At 41.1% G+C, this 23,554-nt stretch overlaps 1 protein-coding gene across 6 annotated transcripts; it reads left to right on the top strand.

Annotated features, from left to right (window-relative positions):
• Positions 1-1,205: 1,205 nt before the first annotated feature.
• STAMBPL1 (STAM binding protein like 1) lies at positions 1,206-23,206 on the top strand. 6 transcript variants are annotated; one of them, XM_059851555.1, is made up of 12 exons: positions 1,694-1,904; positions 2,552-2,808; positions 12,636-12,829; positions 13,729-13,946; positions 15,310-15,385; positions 16,812-16,907; positions 17,530-17,884; positions 18,475-18,599; positions 19,475-19,612; positions 20,250-20,362; positions 21,869-21,968; positions 22,900-23,206. In XM_059851555.1, the coding sequence occupies exons 3-12, from the start codon at positions 12,746-12,748 to the stop codon at positions 22,954-22,956; spliced, it is 1,362 nt and encodes a 453-aa protein (XP_059707538.1). In that variant the 5' UTR covers positions 1,694-1,904; positions 2,552-2,808; positions 12,636-12,745; the 3' UTR covers positions 22,957-23,206. The 6 variants fall into 6 exon arrangements, with proteins under 6 accessions (XP_059707539.1, XP_059707541.1, XP_059707538.1 ...); XM_059851557.1 differs by having other exon boundaries at positions 12,669-12,829; XM_059851556.1 differs by lacking the exons at positions 1,694-1,904; positions 2,552-2,808 and adding an exon at positions 1,206-1,361.
• Positions 23,207-23,554: the final 348 nt, after the last annotated feature.

Here is a 23,554-nt window from a genome sequence, read left to right on the forward strand (position 1 = left end):
CCAGTGGTGCATTTTCCCTGCTGCAAAGTCAGGGCTAACCATGAACTAGAACTGAATCTCCATGAAGCAGAGCACATGGCTCTGTGCAACTGAAGAAAGCAGTGGGGACACACTGCCCTTTCAGGGAAGTGAAGGAAGGTGGATCTAGCAGTTCCTCAAAATCTGGTTGTGTGGACACTGGTCTGAGATTAAGTTTACTCATCCTGGCAGCAGCTGCCCCAGGACATCAAGTTCAGTCTTTTCTAGACTATCTTCCCATGCTATAGAGGAAGAACCAGCCACAGACACATCCTGCAAGAGGTTATAGGGAAACATTCAGTTCAGTGACCAACAGTTCTTGGGAAAGAGCACCATGCGCAGTGTCTTCAATACTGAACACCTAAATCAGTCTAATGTTCAGCCTAAGTTCACCTCTGAGTTTTAGAAAGGATTGCCAGTTTTTCTAACAGAAGACAATTTCCAAATACCCATCTGATAGCCTCTCCATTTACCAAAGTTTCCTGCAAGAAAATTTTATCTTCTTATTGCCATCCATCAGAAATGCATTTCTTGAATGCACAGGGTCTGGACAACAGGAATAGCCATTCTTTACGCTTCCCCCTGGAAAACCATTAGCTATCCAGACAAAATCCTTGCAGCACCGAAAGTGTCCTTTCCACGGCTGCTTCAGGATAGGATTAATTCAACAGTTGTACTGAAAACCCTCCATGGCATAGACTGGAGCCTCTGTTTCACAACTCTCTCAGCAGAACCCAAGATAACAAGGTAGGTGTTTGAACATACTGGATTTTTGTTACTTGCCCAAATCAGTGCCTCCTGTTCTTAAAGTCAGGACCAAGACTGACACCAAGAGGGGCACTTCAAGGCTGGGAAGCCAAGCAGCCAGAACAGCCTCACAATGAAAGGAGGGAAGGAAAATTACAATACTGTGTTTGGGGGCGCAGGATGAGCTAAATACAAGTATTTTAGACCATGTCTAGACTTCCATGTTCAGGTTTGAGGTAAAGGAAAGGCATCACTGTGATCAATACCTGCCGACCCACTTCAGCACAAAGACAACATAAAGATCATCCAAACTTATCACAGAGTGATTAACTGGTGCATTGGCTGAACACTGCCAGCAGAGATCTAGGCCGGCCCACAGCATTGCCCTGCCTCCTCAGAAACCCTGCCTACCTCCTCTGCTTTAGAGGAGGAAGGCCCTCCTGTCCAGCATGCCTCTTCCCAGATTCAGCTGCCTCACACTGACAACCACATGTTCAGTTATCTTTCGTCCTTTTCCTCCTTACCCACAGCTTCCTCCGCAACGCTGCTAACATTGTTTCCCGAGTTAGCCCTTCCCAAAGTTCGGGAGACTCCAGGTGAGGTGTGCATACCCTCCGGTACCCAAGCAGATAAAGACTGACTTAATGATGGCCGGGCTGACCCCGGGACCGTGGGGAATGCGGAGAGGACGCATCCCAGGTGCGCACGGACCGTGCTGCACCCCAGCACCCTCTGCCCGCGCCCGCCGCCGCTCACGCACGGCACTCCCGCTGCCCCTCGCCCCCCGCAGCTGCGGGGCTGTGGCGGCCGGACCCCGCAGCGCGGAGCGGGACGCGGCCCCGCCGCTCGCTCGCCCGGCGCGGCGCAGGCTCCTCCCTTCGCCCCGCACGGTGACACGGCCCGGCTGCGGCGGCGCAGGGCGCTCGGTCCCCGCCGCCACCTGCCCGCCCGCCCGGGGCCGCTCCCGCGCAGGGCGCCCGGGGCTCCGCGTCCCGGCGAGGGGAGGCGAGGCGAGGCGAGACGGGAGGAGGAAGCAGAGAGAGAGGAGCAGGAGGAGGCCCAGGCCGCCCCGGCGCTCCTGCCTCCCCCCGCCCGCGCTTTGTTCACGGCAGCCACCGCTCGCACGGGTGCGAGAGCCGGTAAGCAGCATCGCCCTGCCCGCTGCGGGAGCGGAGCGGCGAGGCGCTGCCTCCGCCTCCATCCCGCTGCTCTGCGCCAGCGGCCCCTGCGGGCACAGCGGCAAGGGCCGGTACCCCTTCCGGGGCCGTGGCAGCGGGGGCCGGTACCCGCTCCATCCGCTCCTCGGCCCGGCCAGCGTCCCGTCTCCGCCCCGGTGTCAGGTGCGGACCCGCGGAGGCCTCTCGGATACAGCCCTCCTCCGGGCAGGGCGGAACTCCGGCGGGAGCGGCTCCGGGCGGGAGCGGCGGGGCCGGGGAGCGGCTGGCGGGCGTGGGAGCGGCGGGGGCTGTGCGGGGGCTCGGGGGCTGTGCGGGGGCGGCGGGCAGCAAGCCCGGCCGGCTGAACCTGCTGACTCCGCTCTACGCAAAGAGCTGGTGATGGTGGGGTGGGAGTCCGGAATGTTGCCATGTGCCAGAGACAAATCAAACTGATAACAATGTTCTGGCTTTAAATTATTTCCGTATGTATGTGAAAGGTGGTCATCGGAACAGAAAGTGAAAGAATCTAAACCAGTAGAAATTGTGGCTGCTGAGCATCTGTAACTCTCTGATGAGCTTTTTCTGTTCATATACTTGGTTTTGTACCTGCCTCCTTTTGACCTCTGTAGGATCTCAGGTGTCCTTCTGAAGTGCACTGAGGAACGTATCGCTCTTGTGCATGCTGCCCGGGTTTCAGGAGGATGCCAAAAAGTCTCTTCTGGGGGAATTCCTCTTGAGCTGGAATTATTTGTGTTTAATATGCACATGGTTCTGAATGCTCTGAGAAGTCATGGGCAGGAAAACCCCCACCTTCTACTGAGAATGGGAAGTAGAGAGCTTATGACATCTTGGAGACACTGTACTTCCCAGGACATTCATTCCCCAGGTGAAGACCAGCTTTGAGAAAGTTCTGTCTGCACAGAAGTGAGGTTTCTTCTCATTGCAAGCTTCAGTGAATTACTATCCAAAACTGTAGTTAGCATAAATTGTAGATTTGCATTAGGCAACCAAGTCGTAGAAAATAGGATATAGACCCAGAACTTCATTGAATATTCCCAGGAGAGTGGAGCCCAGGTTTGTTGTTGTGGGTGCTGCTCAGGCAGTATACTCTGAAACAGATGAGTTTTCTCCTGTACTAAATGCATTGCAGCTGGTATATTGCACGCCTAAGTGCTAAATGTTTGGATAGCTAAACCAAAGGCCAGTGTTTACAAGTCTGGAGTTTCACAGATTACAGGAGTGCAGGAAGGATTCATCCCAAATTCTGTGTAATTCTGTAGGTACCAATTTCATAGTTGGGGGTCCTTGTGTGGGTGTGTGTGTACAGTTTTTTAAATGGTTGTAAGTGCAGGGGGATATTTTGTAGCATTATGTTTAAAAATTGTTTTGATCAATCCTGCAGTCATTTGTATTATTTGATATTGCTGTGCAGACGCTGCGAAGGCATTTCTTGTGTGGTTTTCTTTATGTGCATTAAACATGCTGAAGGTTAGGCCTTAAGGCTTTTCCTGGAAGTTAATCACCAGGATCAGGAAGAGTATAGCTCAAGGTGAGGCATATTGTAAAATCTTCAGCTGCTGAGGGAATGGCAAGGTGACTTGTGCATGAAGGCACTGAACAAATACCGTATAAAACTAAGTTTTTGGTTTCTGTTTGCTGGACGTGTATGAATAATGCTTTTTTCTGGTTTTATCAGACTCCTGAAATTTTATTTCTGCACCAAATGTTGCACTTCCAGTTTGTGTTCTGAAAATTAGTTTGCTGCCATGTAAAGGAAGTCTTTGTCTATACAATTTTTATAAAATTAGAACGTTTAGATTGTCATGCCAGGACACATATTTTCTGGTCATGCTTTCCATTATAAATAGAAGTATCAGTCCCTGAAAGAAAATTATCTTGCTCGTGCAGTTCCTGAGCAATCCTTGTGCAGTGGCTTAGTACTGTCGTTGCGGAGAAATTCCTATTATAAAAATCCAGCCTTGTCAATCTTGCCCAGGTGCTGATGCCTCTCAGAAGTGCTGTGAGTCAGGCAGCTCCTCAGACACAACCCTCTGCCTACCACTTCCTCCTGGCAGCTCTGGATGAGTCACATTCAGCACACAACATACGGAATTGCGCTATGGAAGCTGTGGGCTCTCCACACAATCAACGTAGGAAGCATCTTCCTCTTTTAGCATCTCTGAACCGCTGTCAAAAACCCTTCAGAGACATCTAATGCTCGATGTTGACATAAAAAGGAGCTTGTATAGGCTGCAAAGATCAATGGGCTCATCCTGAGGGGAAAAGCAAATAATTTGAAAGGCTCAAAAGTAGACTGTGGGTAGCTGCACTGGGATGAAGCTGTTGGCCTGCAGGGGTACAAAATGTTAACCAGAAATCATCGTGCTCAGCTTTGATATTCTGGATAATTCAGCTGACTGTCAAGCAGCCCTGTGAGCTGTGTTACAGCCAGTGCTGCTATAAAACATGTGCTTAACACTGTCAATCTTAGAAGCTTAAGTGAGAGAAATTAAATATTGTAACTATCCAAGTAGAACAAGCAATCTAAAGCTCACAGAATTCTTCTCATAGAACCAGACATTCCTCTTGTTTTCCCTGGGTTGTTTTTTGCTCATAGCATGTTTTATCTGAATCATCTAGAATGGGGAGAAGGCCAAAGATTTCCTTATGAAATCAACTAACTGTGTTATTTTACTGTAAACATTGTACAGCAGAATCATGCCAGATAAAATGTCATTGTTCATAGTGATTGATCACACTTTATCCTGTAGGTAATCTCACTATCCATTTCTTACCCTTCTTTACTTAACCATTTGTGTCCAAACAGTCAGAATCCTTTGAACTAATGCCTCAAATTATTTTTTCTAGATTTGAGGCCAAAAAAACAAGCTTCATTCTTTACAGGCACTTTAATAGGCTTCAAATAAACTGTGAATTTGCATGTCAGAAATGTCAAATAAATTTGGCTCACTTTTATTTTGTCCCCTATATTTTGAACTATAGAAAGTAAGACAGCATAAAAATGTATCTTCTGATAGAAACAGAAATTGATTGCTGCAACCAGTTACTTAATCAACAAGTGTCCTTATTAGACGCTATGGAGTCTCAAGTGTTCTAAATTTAGGTAGGATATATTTTGCCAAAAAAAAAAATCATTGCATTTTATAGGAAGAACAAGATGATTCTTAACCCCTCTAGCCTAGTGGGACCTTGTCCCTTAAATAAATAGGGATACAGATAGAGAAAATCAGTGAAACCTAAGGCTTTGCAAGGCAGCATGCTCTCTTAGTTTCTTGGAAGGCTGTGAAGTTGCAGGCCTCTGTGTTGATTTTAACCTGTCATTTGTTTCCCTTAGCAACACAGCTTCTTGTCTTCGTGGTGGAAGTTAGTTTTATCACTGATGTAATGGATTGCAAGTATCTCCTTTTTTCAGTGTTTTAGTTGAATCATCAAAGGGCAAATTGTAGAAAACCAGCTCTTTCTTGTACTTCTGTCCTCTTCTGGGTTACTGTGCCCTGGTGCAATTTTCTTGGGGGATTGTTGTGGATTTCCCAAAGGAAGGAAATGGCACTGTTTTTCCACATCATGTCCAGAACGTCCTTTTAGTGGGTCACTGGAAAGATGCTGTTCTGTGTTGCATAAGTAATATTTCACTGACTGCCTAAGAAAGATTTTGCTTGTAATCCAAGACATTCTACCATGGTTGATATTTATCCATCATGTTAAAAATGCTTTTTTGCTAAAACTGAATGGTGTCACTAAAGAAAGGAGTGGGGAGGAGGGATTGTGTTTTGTTTTAACACAAGAATCCACAAGAGAAAGAACTCTCAGTTTAGGAATGCATGATTGAATGTTTAATATTTCCAGTCTGTTTTTGAGGACATTCTCTTAAAGGTCACTAATATCATTGAAGACAGAGCTTGTTAATAAATCTGGTAGCAAGCTGTCATCTATGTGTACAGCTCAAAATGCATAGGGTTATGCTGTAGTAGCACAGCCATACTAGATGTTGATTTCAAAACAGCCTGCATAAAAATTAATGAGAAAATAGCTGACAGTCAGAGGTCTGCTCTGTGCTTTGAAGGAATAGGAGAGAGAAGCCTGTAGGCTCTGCACTCACATGCTCTGTAGGGAGCAGAAGTCAGTTTCTTGCATGTGCCATGTTGGACATTATCTGCATATTGCAGTGGTTTATCAGAGTCTTAGCAGACCCAGTAGCAATCTAATTTGATTCTTGATGCAGTAATGTTTGTATCTCTGCCAAGATTAAAAACAGGTATAAAGCACTTGATAGTCAAGAAACTACAATGGCTTATTGCAGTAGTTCAAATATTTGCAGAACAACTATAACAGTCTTCAGACAATTAATTCAAACTTCATTTTGAAGTGGGAAAACAGACCCTTGTGTCACCCATTCTTTTTTTAGATGAAAATAAAGCTCAGTTTTGTGGTGCAAGGTACAGCATTGAGTGGTCTAAGCATATAAGCAAGGCTTGGGTTTGGCAGACCTGTGCATGGAGGATCTTCCCTGCCTGTGATTTCTCCCTCAGCACCCAAGCAGGTGAAGGTGCTACTGTCAATCCTGCACTGACACAGTTGGCAGAGAGGCCTCTGGGCAGTGTGCTGGGGCACGGGAGGCACTGCTCCTTCACCTGTGAGAAAGAGGAAATGTTCTTGACCCACTTCTAGGAGAGATGGTTGTATAACTCAGCCGCTGCTTCTGGCAGTTAGTGGAGCTTGGGAGGTGGTCTTGGAACTGCTGTTTAAATGGGGCTGTGGAGCTAAGGAGCACTGTCAAACTATGAGCTGTTACTGAGATGGGCTTTTCTAGAGCTGAGCTTAGTGGTAGCTGTGAAGAGCAACTTCTCCATTGAAAGGCACAGGGTTTTCAGGAACTAGCTCCTCGCAGTGATTCCTTTCATTGAAAGGCCATTCTGTTGAGTTTTGTGGATTGGGTATTTCCTCTGCACAAGAGAATCGTCTTGCCATGGCATTCAGTGCTTTGTTGGGGTTTTTTCCAGAAGAGACTGCTTACTATACCAGCTGAATCACTTGCTGTGCTGATGAATGCTTGTTACAAAAAGCATGTTGACAGATGAATATGCTGTTTCTTTTTGGAGAGAACCAACAGAAGGCAGTTTGCTATTTAGGCTGGTATTTAGCATACTTATATATATCAAACCTAAGTGTGTGTATATAAATAATTATGTGCTGTGCCAATACAGGGCCTGGAATTTCAAAAAGAGCTGAATGAGATAGGTGCCTGTATTTCTAACCTGTTTTTCACCAAATTCACTTGAGTACCCACTTCCAAGTACAGAATTTAATTATCTGCTTCATGGGTGACTTATTGGCATGAAATGGGCCTTTACCTTCATCTGGCAGTTGCTGGTGTGACCTATTTAAACTTTGCTGAGACAACTTCGTTCCATTATGGGTAATTGAAAGGTGTTATCTGCACTTGCTAATTTGGCTATTTTAATGAGAACTGACCTCCTTATGGTTTGACATGCATCTTTATTCTCGGATTCTGTGATCATCACACTTCCTAGTATAGTGACATGAAGTATGATTGTGTTAACTTAAATATTAAAGTAAGCTTTTTCTTGCCATGGGATGGCTGCAGAACAGTTCTCTCAAGAGCAGCTTCAAAAAGTAGAACTATACTACATTTTAGCTTCTATATTAGCAAATATTTCTAGATATACTTTAAGAATCCTGTTCCCAGTGGAGTGAAGTAAATGATTTTGGTGGGAACCTCATCTAGGCTTTACATTCCACAAAAATATCAAACAAAAGGATGAGTATTTCTGGAATATTAAAATAGTAATATAAATATTAAAAATATTCAGAGAATAAATCATTGCATAGATTATTTTTAACGTAATCTTTGAATGAAGAAAGTGCTTTGGAAAACTTTGCCAGTGATCTCTTTAATGAAAATTTTTTTCAGAAGATAAATAATCAGAATATTGATAAGTTTAACTGGCAGCAGTACAGTCCGTGTTATGATTAGTTCCTTAAAATTTAAAAACATATTACAAAGAGGAAAATCTTTCCAAGTTTCAAATGTTTCAAAGTTGCTAATGTTACAAAGGGAAAACTATATGTATTTTAATATTACTTATGCAAGTTACTCAGTTACTTGCATAAGTAATATTAAAATACATATAGTTTTACACATACATAAAAATCCAAATGCTCATTCAACATTTCTTGGAACCTCTCAAGAACAAGCAACATTGCTCATTCAACCTCTTCTAAAGACTGGAGAGGGGAAAGCAGCCTCCAGATGACAACAAGGAGTTGAAATTCAATGCTAGCACTCTGCAGTCAGTTTCTGGTAGGGCCTGACACCCTGACCTTCTCTCTGTGTCCTCTCTGGAGAGCTGGAGCAGCACAGCCCCTCTGGGCTGCCACAGTCCCTGTGGGCATCCTTGGGCAGAGCGTGGTCCTGCTTGGTGTCCCTGGCTTGGCCGGGACAGTCATCTCCCAGAGCCAGGTTCTATCAGGGAAGGGCATTTCAGGTCTGTCCCAGCAAGGCGAGGAGACACGCTCCTTGTGCCAGGCTGTGCCCTGGCTGCTGTGCTGCAGGCATTGCCGACGCCAGCCGCGCAGCTCCAGCAGCACCGCAGCTGTGCAGCCGTGTGTGTCACCTCTCACTGCCACCCCACCCTTGTGTCACGGGGAAAGCCAGCAGGGCCGTGCCTGTCGGGCCCTGAGCACAGCCAGGGTGCCTCGCTTGGCCACCTCCAGCCAGCCTGGCACCTGTCTGACATGCAGGCGTGCAGCAAGCTGGGAGGGCGTTGGGGAATTCGTGGTGGATTGGGGTATTGCAGCTCTCAGGAGGGTTTGTTTGTGCATGCATTCCCCAGATCTTCTCACACCGCCTCTGTCTCGTGAGCCTGCTCCTGAGGTACTCGATATGCTTCTTCTGTCTTCATGTACTACTCTTGGCATGTGCTTTCACTTAAAATTGCTCTCTCTGCTTTTCACTTCCCTGCTTCTTGGTACCATGCTTATTCTCCTGAACAGAAGGAATCACTTTCAATGCCATTTAAAATGCTGTTTTTCTCAGTTTGCTCTGTTTTCTTGTGGCTGAATGGCTTTGATTTAATAAACCTGGATTTTTCAAGGAATAATACATAAAATAATAAGATGGGACATATGGGAAAACAAATGCCTTTTGAGGAGGAAATGGGATTTGATGAAAAGTGCTATTCCCAATGAAATCAAGAAAAGTTTCTTAACCATTGGATAGATGTTAGATTATTATTATTATTATCTGGTAATAATTATGAGAAGACTCATAATCAGAAGAAAACTTCATTTGAATGCTAAATGTCCTGGCATTTCTCCTCAAACAAATATTAAGTCCATCTAAATTAACTGGAATGCCTGAAATAGTGAAGTAGGAAAATGCATCTTTACTCTTGGAGTTTTGAGCACTTTAGAGTATAATAGACTAAGACAGCTCCAAGCTAGCATTGGTGTTTATCCCCTGTGGTTGAGCTTGGAGTGTAGTTCACTGTATTAGCATAAGTATTTTGTATGTTTGAGTATAATTTAGTTTCAGCTATACAGAAAGATTTGGTATTTGAATTTATCTTTACTCTTGTAAAGTGAAATATATTTCTGGAAAAGAGTCACTTGCCAGACCTGGGCAATTTTTCTAGGAACTATACAAACTCTTAGGGTGCCCTTTCAAAGCCAGCTCATGTCAATCTAGGACAGCACTGCCTCAGAAAGTGACAAACCTCTCTGCTTTGCTGGCTTCATGGTTCTGCCTGCTCCTTTGCATTTTGATTTGGAGAAGGAATGTAAAAGTCCATATAATTTTAATTTGGATCAGCTACAACTTGCCTTGAAGTCAGTGGAGGCAGCAAGGTGAGAGCACAAAGAGGATGGTGAGGGTGAGGGGAGCCCCTTGGCAGTGCCGTGCCCTTGGAGCAGCCAAAGGTGGCTGTGAAGCTGTGCATGAGGAGCATTATGCACAGAGGCATTCCAGACACCTGGCAGACATGCCTCAGGTGGTGTTTTCAGTAAAGCTTAACTCTCAGCATTTTAATCATTCATAATTCTGCCAGTGTGTCCACATGTTAAGGATAATATATTGGAGTGCAGTCATAAGTCAGCCCACAATCTTTATAGGGGTTCCTTTTTTCTTAAGTTACACTGCCACCTGTAACAGTGAATGTATTTGAATCTGACATTTTTGTAAAAGGGATACAAATTCATCTTAGTGTTTCTTCTTTAGTGACAGTGTCTCGTTTTTAGTGTGTTCCTGAAACTAAATTTAAAAAGACAGTTTCTTCTTTTATTTGCAGACTTTCTTCTGCTAAGCTCTTGCACTGTGACATGTCTTATGTCTGTGGCAGAGCTTCTTCATCCTTTCCAGGCTCTGACACCATTTTGAGGAAGTGTGAGTTTCTGCTATTACCAGATGTCTCCTGTTTAAAATACCTGGTATTACACTTAAAAAATTATTATAACTAATGCTTCTTTGGGTTTAAAGTTCACTGAATTACGTTTATAGCTTTAATATTCTTAGAGCTAGTCAAGTTGAGAAATATTTGCAAGTAAGGGGTTCCATGATGTCTTCCTGTGGCTTTTCCAAAGAGATTTTGATGGGGGAATACCATAGGCTTCTTTAACAAAGACCTCTTTGGGAGTACTGGCACCAGAAAAAACAACCAAACCCCTAATTAGTGGCTCCTGTGTTTGCCACTTGCAGTAACTTTTTTGCACTTGCCTACCAGCTAGACTGAAAGGTCTCCAAAGAGTGGTAACAGCTGAAGGAAGCTTTTGATCCATATTCCATGTCTTCAGTGGGAAGCATCTCATGAGCATTGTCCTTAGTGTCCATTTCCTCTCTAGGCTTTGCAGAAGGACTGTTAAGGGAGAAAACCTTGAAAGCAGAATGAAAAACTGCTAAGAAAAGCTTTCTTGCCAGAAGCTGCTAGATGAAATAAGAAATTGGAGAGAAATACATTTCTGCAGCTTTACAATTTTTTTAAAATGTACATGAGTGACTAGAACATTTTGCAGTTTGTTATACTTGGATGCATACTTTAGACCAAACCCATTCTTCCGTTCAAGTATTTCAGCTGTCCCAGATGCTTCTAGGGGAAATAAAATTTAAAATTCTCAAGTGATGGATAAGTGAATGGATAAATATTTATAATATATATGCTTTTTAAGTCCTTTTTTGTTTGTTTGGTTGGTTTGGTTTTTGGTTTTTGTTCCTGAGTTTTATAAAGCATATGCATGCAGAGTCTCTTATTGAAGGTTTTATTTCTGCTCAGAACCTGGGCTGCAGGGCCAGAAGTCTGACACAAATTGTGCACTGGCTAAGCTTTTAGCTCTGTCCTTTCACTGCCTTCCAGATCTGCAGTGCTTCAGTGAAGAAGGGTTTCAGGTGGAACAAGCCCTAAAGCAGAAAGTTTCTTAGAGTAGGCTAAAGCAGAAATATTTCCTTATCGTTGTCCCCTGGGGCCTTTCTACAGTTTGTGAATAGGCAATGAATAGGCTCTCCTGCCAAGGTGATCATTTACACCAGAGCTCCATGTCCATAAAATTAAATGGCTTACACAACTATGTTTATTAGCACTGCAACCACAATTAAGGTTCTTTTCTCAGATCTATAAGCCTAATTTTTTGGTTACAAATTGTGCAAGCAGTTTGAATACCTTAATTAGCAAAACTTCTTGAAAAGGATTTGCACTAATGGTTAAAATTAGGGACTGATCTAATAGATAGTATTGCTTTTTGGAAGAAAAATGAGGAAGACACAAACACAAAAATCAATACTTGAGAAATACAGCCATCTAAAAACACATTAGGGTTGTTTTCTTCAACCCAGAGCCCTCTGGCCTCTGGAGAGAGGTGTGCTGAGAAAATATCTTTGCTGAACCCACTCTATGTTTTTACAAAAACATAAGCATGTTTATTGCAACCTATGCAGAGCCTATGACCTGCAGGATCAAATCTGTTTAGACTGAGCCCACTAATGAAAAAACACATTAGAAACCTAATTTTCACATTTCCTGTGTAATTTGAGTATTTCATTCCTCTGTCAGAGTTGGGTTTCCTTGTTTTGGTCTAGTTTCCTTTTGGGTTGTTTTTTTGATGACCACAACATCTACATTTTTACTCTTTACTTCTTCAAAGCTCTGCAAGGAGAAATTTTTATTAGCTGGCTCATCAGAGTTGATTGTATTTTGAGTGTTGAAATCAGCAAGCTGTGCAGGTGGAACACATGGTGTTTGAAACATTTTTTCTGCTTTATATTACTGATACAAATTTGTATAAAGTTTTATTTCTCATAGTCTTAGCAGAAAATAAAGATACCAGATTCATACTTTTTATAAATATGTTTGTAAACATATAGGCTCAAGGAAGCACAGATTTTAAGTCCTCAGACTTCTGTTTTTCACTTAATACTTAAAAAGGGGGTTTTTAAGTTGCTATAAAAATTATAAAAATAATTTATTGTGTTCAAATCTGCTGAAATAACCTTAGTACAGATCAGCTAGTTCACAACTGCAATGTAAGCCCTTATGCATTCCCAATTTAAATTCTAGATACCTGTTATGTTTTAAATAATTATTAAATGTGTAAGTACTGTGCCACGAAAGTAATGAGTGGGTGCTGGCATGCAAAGTTACGTGACATTTGAATATATTTCTAATCTGAATGACTTATTTTTTCCAGCACACAACCACAATCAACATATCTTTATTCCAGTTTCCCTTGGGCTATTAAACCCTGAGACATCTGGTGGCAAGTACTGAGCTCAGGATTGGTACTGGCCTTTCAGTCAGATGGAGACTTTGGAGGAAAAGAGCAATCTCCTTGGTTTACAGGCAGACAACAACATGGAGCAACCATTCACTGTCAGCTCATTGGTATGTATTACAGAAAAATGTTTCAGTGGCTGAGCAACCTCTCTGTCATTTAGGAAAAATTTCAAGAGAGCTGTTTAGCAGTGGTGGCTCTCAGCTCCATGGGTCTCTTCCTGCATGCTGCCTGACAGTTTTGTTGGAATTTATTATATTTCTGTATGTGTGATTTATAGGGTGTCAGCAACCAGATTTTTAAGAAGTTGAAGTGAGCATTTTGAATAGAAAGAGTAAAAAATTTAATCAAAGTGAGAGGAAACAGCTTGCAGTAGCCATTTATTAATTTATTAATTACCAGGAAGGTAATGACCATAATAAGCAGCTGTGGTTCTTCTTCAGTAATTAGTTCATGCTTCTTAGTCTTTAACTGCCTCTTTTAAAACTGGAAATGAAGATTGACTCAGCAGAGGAGCTTATTGCTCTTTGTTTCCTGAACTGTTTCTAGCAGTCAAATGCTATAAATCATGTAATAGGAGTCTGAGTATTCAGGACATCCATCAAATTATTTCAGTAACTTGAGACAGAACCTTGTAGAATTCATGTGTGTGGATTTTAAAGAGGACACACTTTATACTGCCTTTGGTAATTTCTACAGCAATTTACTTAATTTTTCCACAGGTATTTTCCTAATTTTATCCTTTTTATTGTTGTTTTCAGAGGAAATAAGATCACTTTTCTTTTTGATCACAATTACTTGCAATTGAGAAATATGTTGTAATGTTTCAACTGTGAAATATGTAACTGTGAAATATGTTGTAATGTTTCAGCTGTGGCTAGAGGTGGAGAAGCCAATGCCTGTTTTCAGAAAAAACTAGCTGAGTATTTCCCTTGAGCTTCTTGACTGAGACCACTTACTGAAAGTGAAAGGGAATATTCTCTTAGCTAACGAGACTGTTCTTTTTCAGAGAAAGCTGGTAGCTATTCCTGACCACACAGACATCTCAGTGACCCCGGAGGAGAGAGTGCGTGCCTTGAGCAAGCTGGGCAGCAACATCAGCATCAACGAGGAGATCACCCCGCGGCGGTACTTCCGATCGGGCGTGGAGATGGAGCGCATGGCCGCCGTCTACATGGAGGAGGGCAACCTGGAGAACGCCTTCGTCTTCTACAACAAGTTCATCACGTGAGAAAGCAGCTACAGCTTATAATTCTGAGTAGACTGAAATGGAGAGTTGCCCTGAGAACCCCCATAGATAAGGAGAGATTCGTTGAATGTGTTCTTGCAGAACAGCTCTGCTCTCTGTGGGTATTTTACACTGAGCGTGGGCTTTGTTAAAACTTCCTGCCACCTTTTCATGTGGTTGTCCTACCCATGTGTGAGCTGCCAGGCATGAATTAACCTAACATACAGAGGTTTGAATTTACTCTGCCAGGCCATACCATGAGCACTCTTGCCCCCAGATTACTCTTTATATGTCAGCATGTTGGTTAAATACAATTTTTGACTTTAAAAGCAATGTTTAAATAAGATTTCTAAGCCTTTAGTAGTTATGCCGTATGAGCATCTGCTGATCTTAAGGATGGCAATATTGCACAATAATAAAAAAGCATGAGAGAAGTGTTTTCTTGCTTTCATTTTATTTTTCTTCCCCAAAAGGGTTAAGTATACTTTATTGTTTCTTACAGGAATAAATGCAAAATCTACAATGCATGTTTATGATTATTCTCCTTACCACAAAAGAGCAAATCCGGCCAGCTTTCATTACAACTCTCAAAATAGACAGCTGAAAAATATATCACTGGCAGATTTAAACTTTTAACCTAGCTAGTTTTGCTGTAGGATTGCTTGGTTTGTTTTATTACTTCAGAAAGGTTTGGGGTTTTTTTACTGTGCATATTTTAAATTTTTGTAAAGGAAGCATCCTTCGTCCCTCCTTATTTCCTCATACTCTGAAAGCTAGACCAAATCTTCCTTAGCCCACCTGTTTTCGAATGTATCTGTCTCTGTAAAAAGAGGGTCTGGAGGTGAATATTGGGCAAATTGCTGAAAGAATGATAGCAGCTGTACGTAGCAAACTCTTTGCACCTGAGTGCTGCCATAATTTATCTGTGCAGCTTGGTCTGGTAAAAATGCCTGCTTTAGTGACAGTCAGTGTTGCATTCTATTCTTCCGCTGGAGAGTCAGCATTTTGGCTAAGAACAGATAAAGAGAGTAGAAACAGGATTTACTGGTATGGGCTAGAGTGAAGGGTAGTTTTGAGGGATATTTTTAGATGCTGGCTGCTAGTTAGCCCTTTTTTTTTAACCTAACCCAGTACTAATGGAAACCAAAATATATCAGATGTGGAAAATAATCTCCTGTCCTTATTCTGTGTGTCCCATTCAGGTCCATACCCTAATGCGTTGGTTTAAACATGTGTGTCGAACCCTGGTCCAAGTCATCTGGAATTCAGTGTTTAACAGTTATGTGAAACTGATTTTTCTGCCAACATGAAAACTATTATGGATATTCTTCTGACTAAACACAGGCATGTTTAATTTTCTAGGTTGTTTGTAGAAAAGCTGCCCAGTCACCGAGACTATCACCAATGTGCAGTACCAGAAAAACAAGATATTATTAAGGTAGGGTTATGGTTTCCTGGTATTTATGAAATGTTTTGCTCAGAACCTCTTCATTTTTTCCAGCCCATATAGGCCATAACTTCTTTTTCCCCAGAGCAACCATAGCAGCCATCACAGCTTCAATTTCTGATACTTTTCTCCACTACTCATGCATGTTTTATTTTGGAAATTAAATTATTGATCTAAAACATGAATAAGAATGGTCTGAGTAAGTTGGTAGGTTGTTGGGAGCCCAGGAACATCTATTTCTGAAAGTTTGCATATTAAAAATGCATGTGTTAACAGTACTTAGTTTGATTCTGGTCCCAGTTATGTGAATGGAGAATGGTCCAAACTGACTATTGCAAACAGAAGGAGAAATGTGTGGCATTACTGATGCCTGTGCAGCATTTACTTACTCTGCTAAATAAGTAAAGTATATTTTTTTTCTTTATTACTAATTATTTATTTACTTAGTTTTTACCAGATTTTTTCCCTCCACTTCCATACAAAATAATTTTACTTTTGTTTTTTTCTCCTCTAGAAAATAAATTGCAAATAAATTTAAAGTATAGCCTTAGACTGAACTTTAAACAGCTGGAACTGCCCAGTGAGAACTTCTAGTAGGACCATGAATGTCTCTCACTCCATGCCCCCATGTTTGCTTGCTTTCTCTACTGTTAAATGTTTTACTTAAAACCAAAACAATCTATTCCAAAGTTCTGACTGTGGTCAGAACTCCACTAGGAGAACAGCCTGACTGAGAAAGGGCATCTAACATGGCTTTCTCCTGTGGCACTCAGTAGCATTAAGCACATGGTCACTTTCCCTCCCTTGCCTACAGCCTCTGAATTATTTTGTAGTAGCCTTCACATAAGTGGAAAGCATTGGGTATTGGTTCTGTTTTATAAGAAATGTTGTTTTGCCAGGTCCGTGACAGAAAGCTATAAGTATAACTATCTCTTCAAAAAAACCCCTTTATTTTTCCCATTTAAAAATGGGCATATTCAGACATATTTCTGACTGGGAAGTTCCAGAGAGAAATGCAGTGATCCTACCTGAAACTCTCTGGATTGGCCTTAACATTTTTAAACAAATTACGCCTACAACAAAAACATTAGTCATCACACACCTATTAAACAAGACAGAGATAACAGACTGCTACTAAAAGGACTAATCTTTCCTTGAGATAAGAAGCAGCCATGTCACATGTGTCACTAATGTAAATCAATATATTTATTGAAACCAATGTACTATAGAAGCTTCATAAACTGATGATATAGTGTATATTTTCTCTTTTGCTTTTTTTTTTCCTGTGAGAAGAGCAGGTTTTTTTCTGTTTTGTATTTTTTAAAAATCTGTGTTACAGCTGAGTTTATTTTCCAGGTAGCTCTTTTAAAAAGTGAAAAGTAAACTTATTTATCTTTTTCCCCATCCCACCTCAAAGAAATTGAAGGAGGTTGCATTTCCACGGACAGACGAACTGAAAAGAGATCTTTTAAAAAAGTATAACTTAGAATATCAAGAATACATGCAACACAAAGTAAGTTTTATATGTTTATTAAATGTTGACATGCATATTTTTCTGTCATATAAAACTTAAAAATTAAGCAGTAAAAGGCCAGTTTTACAAAAACCTAATCATTTCCTGAGCTGCTTAGGAATGACTTTTCATTTCTTCTCCAGAATCAGCTGGTCATTTAAAAATAAGTAATGCAAATGTGTTCTAGGAAATACATGTGCTGCCATAGTTACTTAATAACTGTCTACAAAGATCCAATTAGGTTTTTGGTATGCTCTGATGTCGCCTTATAAAGAAAATTAAATTGATACTCATGTCCATAAGCGGAAAAGATTCCTTGGCTCCAAATGTGCTCTAATTTGAATTGAGGTTGAAGCCCTGAAAAGAGGATCTATAGCTTAAAAACTTGTCTTGGGAAAAGAATCCAAGAAACATCTTTTTTGTTCCATCCATCAATGCTATGTTTCCATCCTACCTTTGGGGATATAGTTGTATTTTCCAGTCCAGTAACCAGGTTCCAAAAGAGTTCCTTTTTAATGACAGGATTTTATGGGTTTATTGAACTGTTAGATTGCTCCTTTCCTTCCATTTTTCCTAGCATTTTTGGTGTTCTGAGAATGTCACTATGTTGTGTATGTTTCAGAACAAATGTAAAACTGAATTTCTGAAGAAACTGGAGCACCAAAAGCTAATAGAGGCAGAGAAGAAACGAATCGCACATATGCGGCAGCAGCAGCTCGAATCGGAACAGTTTCAGTTCTTTGAGGATCAACTTAAGAAGCAAGAGCTAGCTCGAGATCAGAAAATCAAAGAGAGTGTGGTTATGTCTGAACAGATAGATGGAAGTATGCTGTCTTGTATTTCTGTACCGGAGAACAGCTCCTTATCTGCGGCGCTGCTGGAGAAAAAGGAGAGGCGCGGCACCTCTGGCTGTGCTGGACATTCACCGCCAGTGGAACAGGTCTTAAAGCCAGCAGCTACTCTAAGTGCTGTTCAGAGTAAGTGCAACATTTCTTTTTTCCCCTGTTTTATTTTGTCTACCTGCATATGTCTTTATTCACTGTGAGGATGCCCATACTGAAATAACCATGAACAGGTTTGTGCAAGCACAGCAGTTCCTTATAGTTTCTTCATTTTAAGAGGGAGAGTTGCACAGTTTCACATTTTCCATTTAAGTACCAATGGATGGATACAGAGATTGAGATTTAGTATTCCTGTGGAACAAACTCTGAATCTTTCCATGGGCTTCAAGGGAACAGAAGCAGAACCTGCAGTGGTTCCCCCTGGAAAGCCCTGGCCTGGGAGATGGTCCCAGCTGACTGCCACCTCAGGGACAGGCTAATGAGCATATCTTGTGGGTTGGTGGCTTCAATTTAGATGAAGTGCTTATCCTGTAGATTTATTCTCATTAGAAGCCTATGATGTGGAAAGTATAATCCTTCCACTTGTAGTAAATATAGTATAATACACTGTGTATATTTCCTTATTTTAGGGATCTTCATTGTGTTATTGTGTTAGCTGTTAGCTGTAAATGCCTTTTTTAATATCTCTTTCTCTCTCTCTTTTTTTTTATTTTATTCTTGGTTAGCTCAATTGGCCGAAGCACTCAGAGGTGTCATTTTGCCCAGGGATCTCTGTCACAAATTTCTGCTGCTGGCAGAGGCAAATACAGTAAGAGGAATAGAGACATGTGGAATTCTCTGTGGAAAACTGGTACAGTTTAACCCTCATATTTTTATGGGGAAGACGTACTTGATAGTGCTGTAATATCCTGGGATGTATTGATTTCAGAGCAAAAGCAGATATAAATGGTTAGCCTTCCATGTAATGAACTTCATATTATAACCTGAGTGGTCATTTCAGCACTGTGGGCTTGCTTTATTGGGGAAACATCTGCTCAAAGTATGCTGCTGTTGCTGTAAAGCCTAGCAAGTTTTTCAGCATGCTGTACAATACAGGCTTTTTCGAGTACTTTCTCTGGCATTCATCTAAGGTAAGTGAGGTTTAGTCACAGGACAATGAAATATAAAGACTGCCAGAATCCACTGGAGTCATCAAATGAATAATGGCACAACAAAACAGAAATCCCCCTGTCAAGCTGTACAACATTTGGTTTTCAGCCTGTTTTTTTTCTTTGACCTAGATTACACTTAATGTCCTTTGAGAGCAGGGAAAGATGTCATGGCTGATGCTGGCATGAAGAATTTTAGATGATCCCAAGTGTATTTGAACTGCATGAAGGGAAAGAACAGCAGTATTAGTCTTGTTTCACAGAAAATCATGATTGTTTTCTCAAAGCTCTTTTATGTGTTTTTAATTATTTTAAAGGGCAGTCTTTTCACACTGATCACTGAGAACAGTTCAATACAACAGTTTTGTGCTGTGACTAATACTACCCTGTATGCTTTCATGATAAAATGCTAAGGCATGTTTTTAGGTATGGTATGTTGGTAGAGCTGCACTGGAATCAGTGGAGCTGGGATCAGTGGAGCTGTACTGTTTTGTTTTAGCTGACATCTTTCAGATTTTGATTCAGCATTTATTCCTTAAGCAGTCTGTTCCACCCTAAGTCAATGTTTGTTTTGCAGACTCATAATGAATTTACTATTACACATGTAATAGTGCCAAAGCAAACTGCAGGACCAGACTACTGTGACATGGAGAACGTGGAAGAATTGTTTGGTATTCAGGATCAGTATGATCTCCTCACTTTGGGTTGGATCCATGTATGTATGACTCATAGATTCTGGTTTTCCTATATTGACTCTATGTGGGGAAAAAAAAAGAAATAAACAAAAGAAACAACTGGAGTAACACAAATTTGCTTACTGATTTCAAATTCCAGTGATGTAAGTAAGCACTCATGTTCTCCAGAGAGAACTCCTTAATGCAATTGAGGCATCCTGTTGACCCAACAGGCCTACTTTTGCTGGTACAACTTTTTTTTATGTTGATTTAAGGGTACTTTATTACTATCTAATGCCATATTCAAAAGTCAGGGAGGGGTGCATTGTGTTGTTTAAACTTTATATTAATTTTTCTCTTAGAAATTTTCAACAATTAAGTAATTTCCATTTGTCTTGTGCATCTTCATTCCACCTTTTCCCCCACGTGATCAGAAAATTTCTTGTATATCTGATTGTGAACACACCTCCATGAAAATCATCCTGCAAAGCCTTCTTTCAGCCTCCAGGTTGAACAGTGTAGAACAATACAGACCCTGGGCTAAGAAGAACTTTAGAAACCAGCCTGGGGAAGTACTGATGCTTTCACTTGTAACAAATTATTTTTCCTTCTCAAATGTATGTTGACCTTGATCTGTAAGAAATATTTCATGATGTTGAATTTTCCCTTTTTTTGTAGACGCATCCAACACAAACTGCATTCTTATCCAGCGTTGATCTCCATACTCATTGTTCTTATCAGCTAATGTTGCCAGAGGCCATTGCAATTGTTTGTTCACCAAAGCATAATGAGTGAGTTCAGATTTTTTAAGTAATATTTTGGTATTTTTCCATGCTTCTTGTCATAAAATCTGATCAAATGCAAAGGGTACATGTCAACTCAGAGGAAGGGCACGAACATTGTGTTGTGACTTTGTTTTCTGTAAGTAGCCTAGACTTGCATTTCAGTCAGTCTCTATGCACAGTATTGTTTCTCTCCTCCTCCCTCCACAGACTCAGGTTTTAAATTTTATTTTTTTGTATATTCTGCTCAACAAAGTAATAATTACAGGAGCTATTCTTCTGGAGTACTCATTACCAATGCCCTACCAGAGATCTGCCTTTATTCTGTCTGCTTAAGAGTGTGGAGGGAGGTTAGACTGATTTCTCTAGAATGACATGAAAATTGCAGTTTGCAAAGCAGAAGGGTAAATTCACTTTTTTGATAATATGGATCTATTTTTGAATTTCATAATAAAATTACAAACTGTGTACCTGGAAAAAACTAGAATAGTGCAAATATTAATGTGAAGGTTTGTAGTGGAACAGCTTTCCCAGAGATGTCATGAAGTCTGCATCCTTGGAGATAGGCAAAACATGACTGGACATGGTCCTAGAAGCCTGCTCAAGTTGATTCTGCCAGAGCAGGGGGACTGGACCAGACAGTCTTCAGAAGTTCCTTCCAGCCTCAACAAATTTGTGATTCTCCTTTGGTGTGTGCCTGGCATTTCAGATTGCCAGGGCTAACTCCATTCTTTAGAGTGTGCATTTCTTCAGCCTTTCCTTCTGGCCTTCTGCCTTAGTGAATCCTGTCCTGGCTGCCTAACTTCCTAAATGGGCTCTTCAGGTAGCAGAGCTGTGAACACAGACTGAGAGGCAAGGGCACAAGCACCAGCATTTCTAACCCTGAGCATGCCTGCATGCCTTTCCAAATTTCTGCTCTTACCAGCCACTCTCACAGTTGAGGCTGATACCCTGTAACCAGCTCTAACCTGTAACATTTTTATGATCAGGTGCTGCCCTGTAGGTAATAGGTTCTCTTTGCAGAAGGATGGCTTTGTAACCTTTTATTCAGTACCTAAGGAGTTGCAGCAGTGCATTTTCTAATGCTTTGTGTGATTACCCAAAAGAGTGGGGAGGATGTGCTCCTACTAGTCATTTACACAGCTGGTTTAAAGGCTGTTATCTTTTAAGTTGCCCTGGGTGAAATGCAATCCAGAACACATAAGTTTCTAGTTTGCATCTGTTCCTGTGTGAACCAGCCTTATCCCCCAGTGGCCTAACCTGCCTAACAGGAACAGCTCCAGTACTGGGATCCTTTTTGTCCCCTTCCCCTCATTATCTCTTCCTTTACAGGAATACAATTCCCCTTGATTTAAAATGCCTTTAAAAACCCAACTCAGCTGTGGCTCCTGTGTATTGAAGGTCACCAAGCAGCTTTCTGTTGTCCTTCTTTTAAGCAAAGCAATTTGTATGTGAAACCTTGGATGAGTGCTATGGGAGCAGTGTGTAACAGGAGTTTCATGTTCTGCTTTTCAGCACTGGCATCTTCAGACTGACTAATGCTGGCATGCTAGAAGTTTCTGCTTGTAAAAAGAAGGGATTCCATCCACATACAAAGGACCCTAGGTTATTTAATGTAAGTGTATAATTCAACACAATTTTTACTGTTCTAACTCCTGACCACAGTTCTGCTGAAAACAGAAACTTGAGATTAGATGTCTTAATAATTTCCCCCCTGTTTTACTAATTCATTACCCTTAGTTCACTGACCAAAGTAAACAGCAGGAGACTACTTAAGCAGCCATGAGGTGAGTGTTACAAGTTGCCATTCAGATGGTGGTTAACCAGAGGCAGTTACTATCAGTCACCACCTTTACCTGCTTTCGGAAGGAGCAAAACCCACATTTTCAAATGGGAGTTCCTCTTGAGCTCTTCAGTTTTTAAGCAATTAATCACTTCATCTCTCCAATTTTGGTGCCCCGACAAAACATCCCAGCTGCTTTAAAGTGCAGCTGTAAGTAGGTTAAGCCCTATTTCCTTCATTGCCAAAAGTTTGCCCTGGCTTCTCTGAGCATTTCTCTGTAACTGGTGTATCTTTTGATGTTTTAGTAGCATAATGGTGTATGTGTGGCTGAGCAGTACAGTCAGCCAGAACTGTCTTCCAGCTAGCACTGGCATTTCTGATAAGAGCCCTTACCTTTGAATAATTAAGTGTTTGGGTTTTTTCAATGAGGTTCACTTCAAATACAGAAGCATCTCCTATAGATTAAAATAAAATGATCCAATACAGAGAAGTCATGCTGAGAGACATTGGAAATTACTGTATTGTCAGGGTCTGTGAATGTCAGCATTAGGCCTCAAAAGGAGAGGTCAGAGTTTTTGTTTTGTTCTGTTCTTTCATCACTGAGTGTAGGAATAACGAGAAGTTAGTCCAACTCTGAAAAAAGTTAAGATTTTTTGTTCCGTGTAGGTTCTTTTCAGTGGTCTTTTACATATGTAGTTCATGGATGAAGTTACTGGGTATTTTTCTGAGATTTCTGAGAGTAATGGGTTGACTTCTTCTGCAGCCATGTACCCATGTGGTTGGGAAAGACATAAAGATAATCGTGCTGGATCTGAGGTGATACGGATGAACCACAACAATGTACTCTACAAAAAGCCAAAAGAGAAAAATGGATTCCTGTTTTTTCCTACATTTTCAGAAATTACTTTTATATTTATACATTTTAGAATGAATGGTTTGATATTTATTGCTCTAGCCTGTTTTGGAGTTATTTTGTTGCTCTGTCAAGATGGAGTTCAGTGGCATTAACCCTGAATCTGTAAACAAATCTCACCCATAAAACACAATAATAAAATGAACTTCAAACTACAGTAACTGTGTTGAAGTAAGTAATGTTTCTTTTGTCACTTTTTTGCATTAATTGCCTTCTGGGAATTAGGTGTTTTTAAGAGTTCTTGGCTTTTTATAGGTAGTAGAGGCAAATCAATCAGTTTAGGTGATTTTTTTTTTCCTTCTTTTTCTCCTGTCCAACTTCTATAGCTCAAGTTTCAGCTATTAAGCAGAAGATACTTAGAAATATCCAAATCCTTTACCTGAGCTGATCCTCACCATTTTGAGATAGTAGTGATGCATCAGAGTCCCTTGGAGAAATGTGTCTTCTCCAGCAACCTGCCATTAGAAACTTTAAATTGAAAGACACTTCTTATCCTGAAAAGGAT

Source organism: Haemorhous mexicanus, chromosome 7, assembly GCF_027477595.1.
Source record: "Haemorhous mexicanus isolate bHaeMex1 chromosome 7, bHaeMex1.pri, whole genome shotgun sequence".
Classification (NCBI taxonomy): Eukaryota; Metazoa; Chordata; class Aves; order Passeriformes; family Fringillidae; genus Haemorhous; species Haemorhous mexicanus.

Bases quoted from the DNA above. Each gene is read 5' to 3' on its own strand.
- STAMBPL1 (XM_059851556.1), top strand. From the start codon at position 12,746: ATGGAGACTTTGGAGGAAAAGAGCAATCTCCTTGGTTTACAGGCAGAC. The intron at 17,885-18,474 runs GTAAGTGCAACA...ATTCTTGGTTAG, and splicing joins TACTCTAAGTGCTGTTCAGA to CTCAATTGGCCGAAGCACTC. The intron at 18,600-19,474 runs GTACAGTTTAAC...TTTGTTTTGCAG, and splicing joins GAATTCTCTGTGGAAAACTG to ACTCATAATGAATTTACTAT.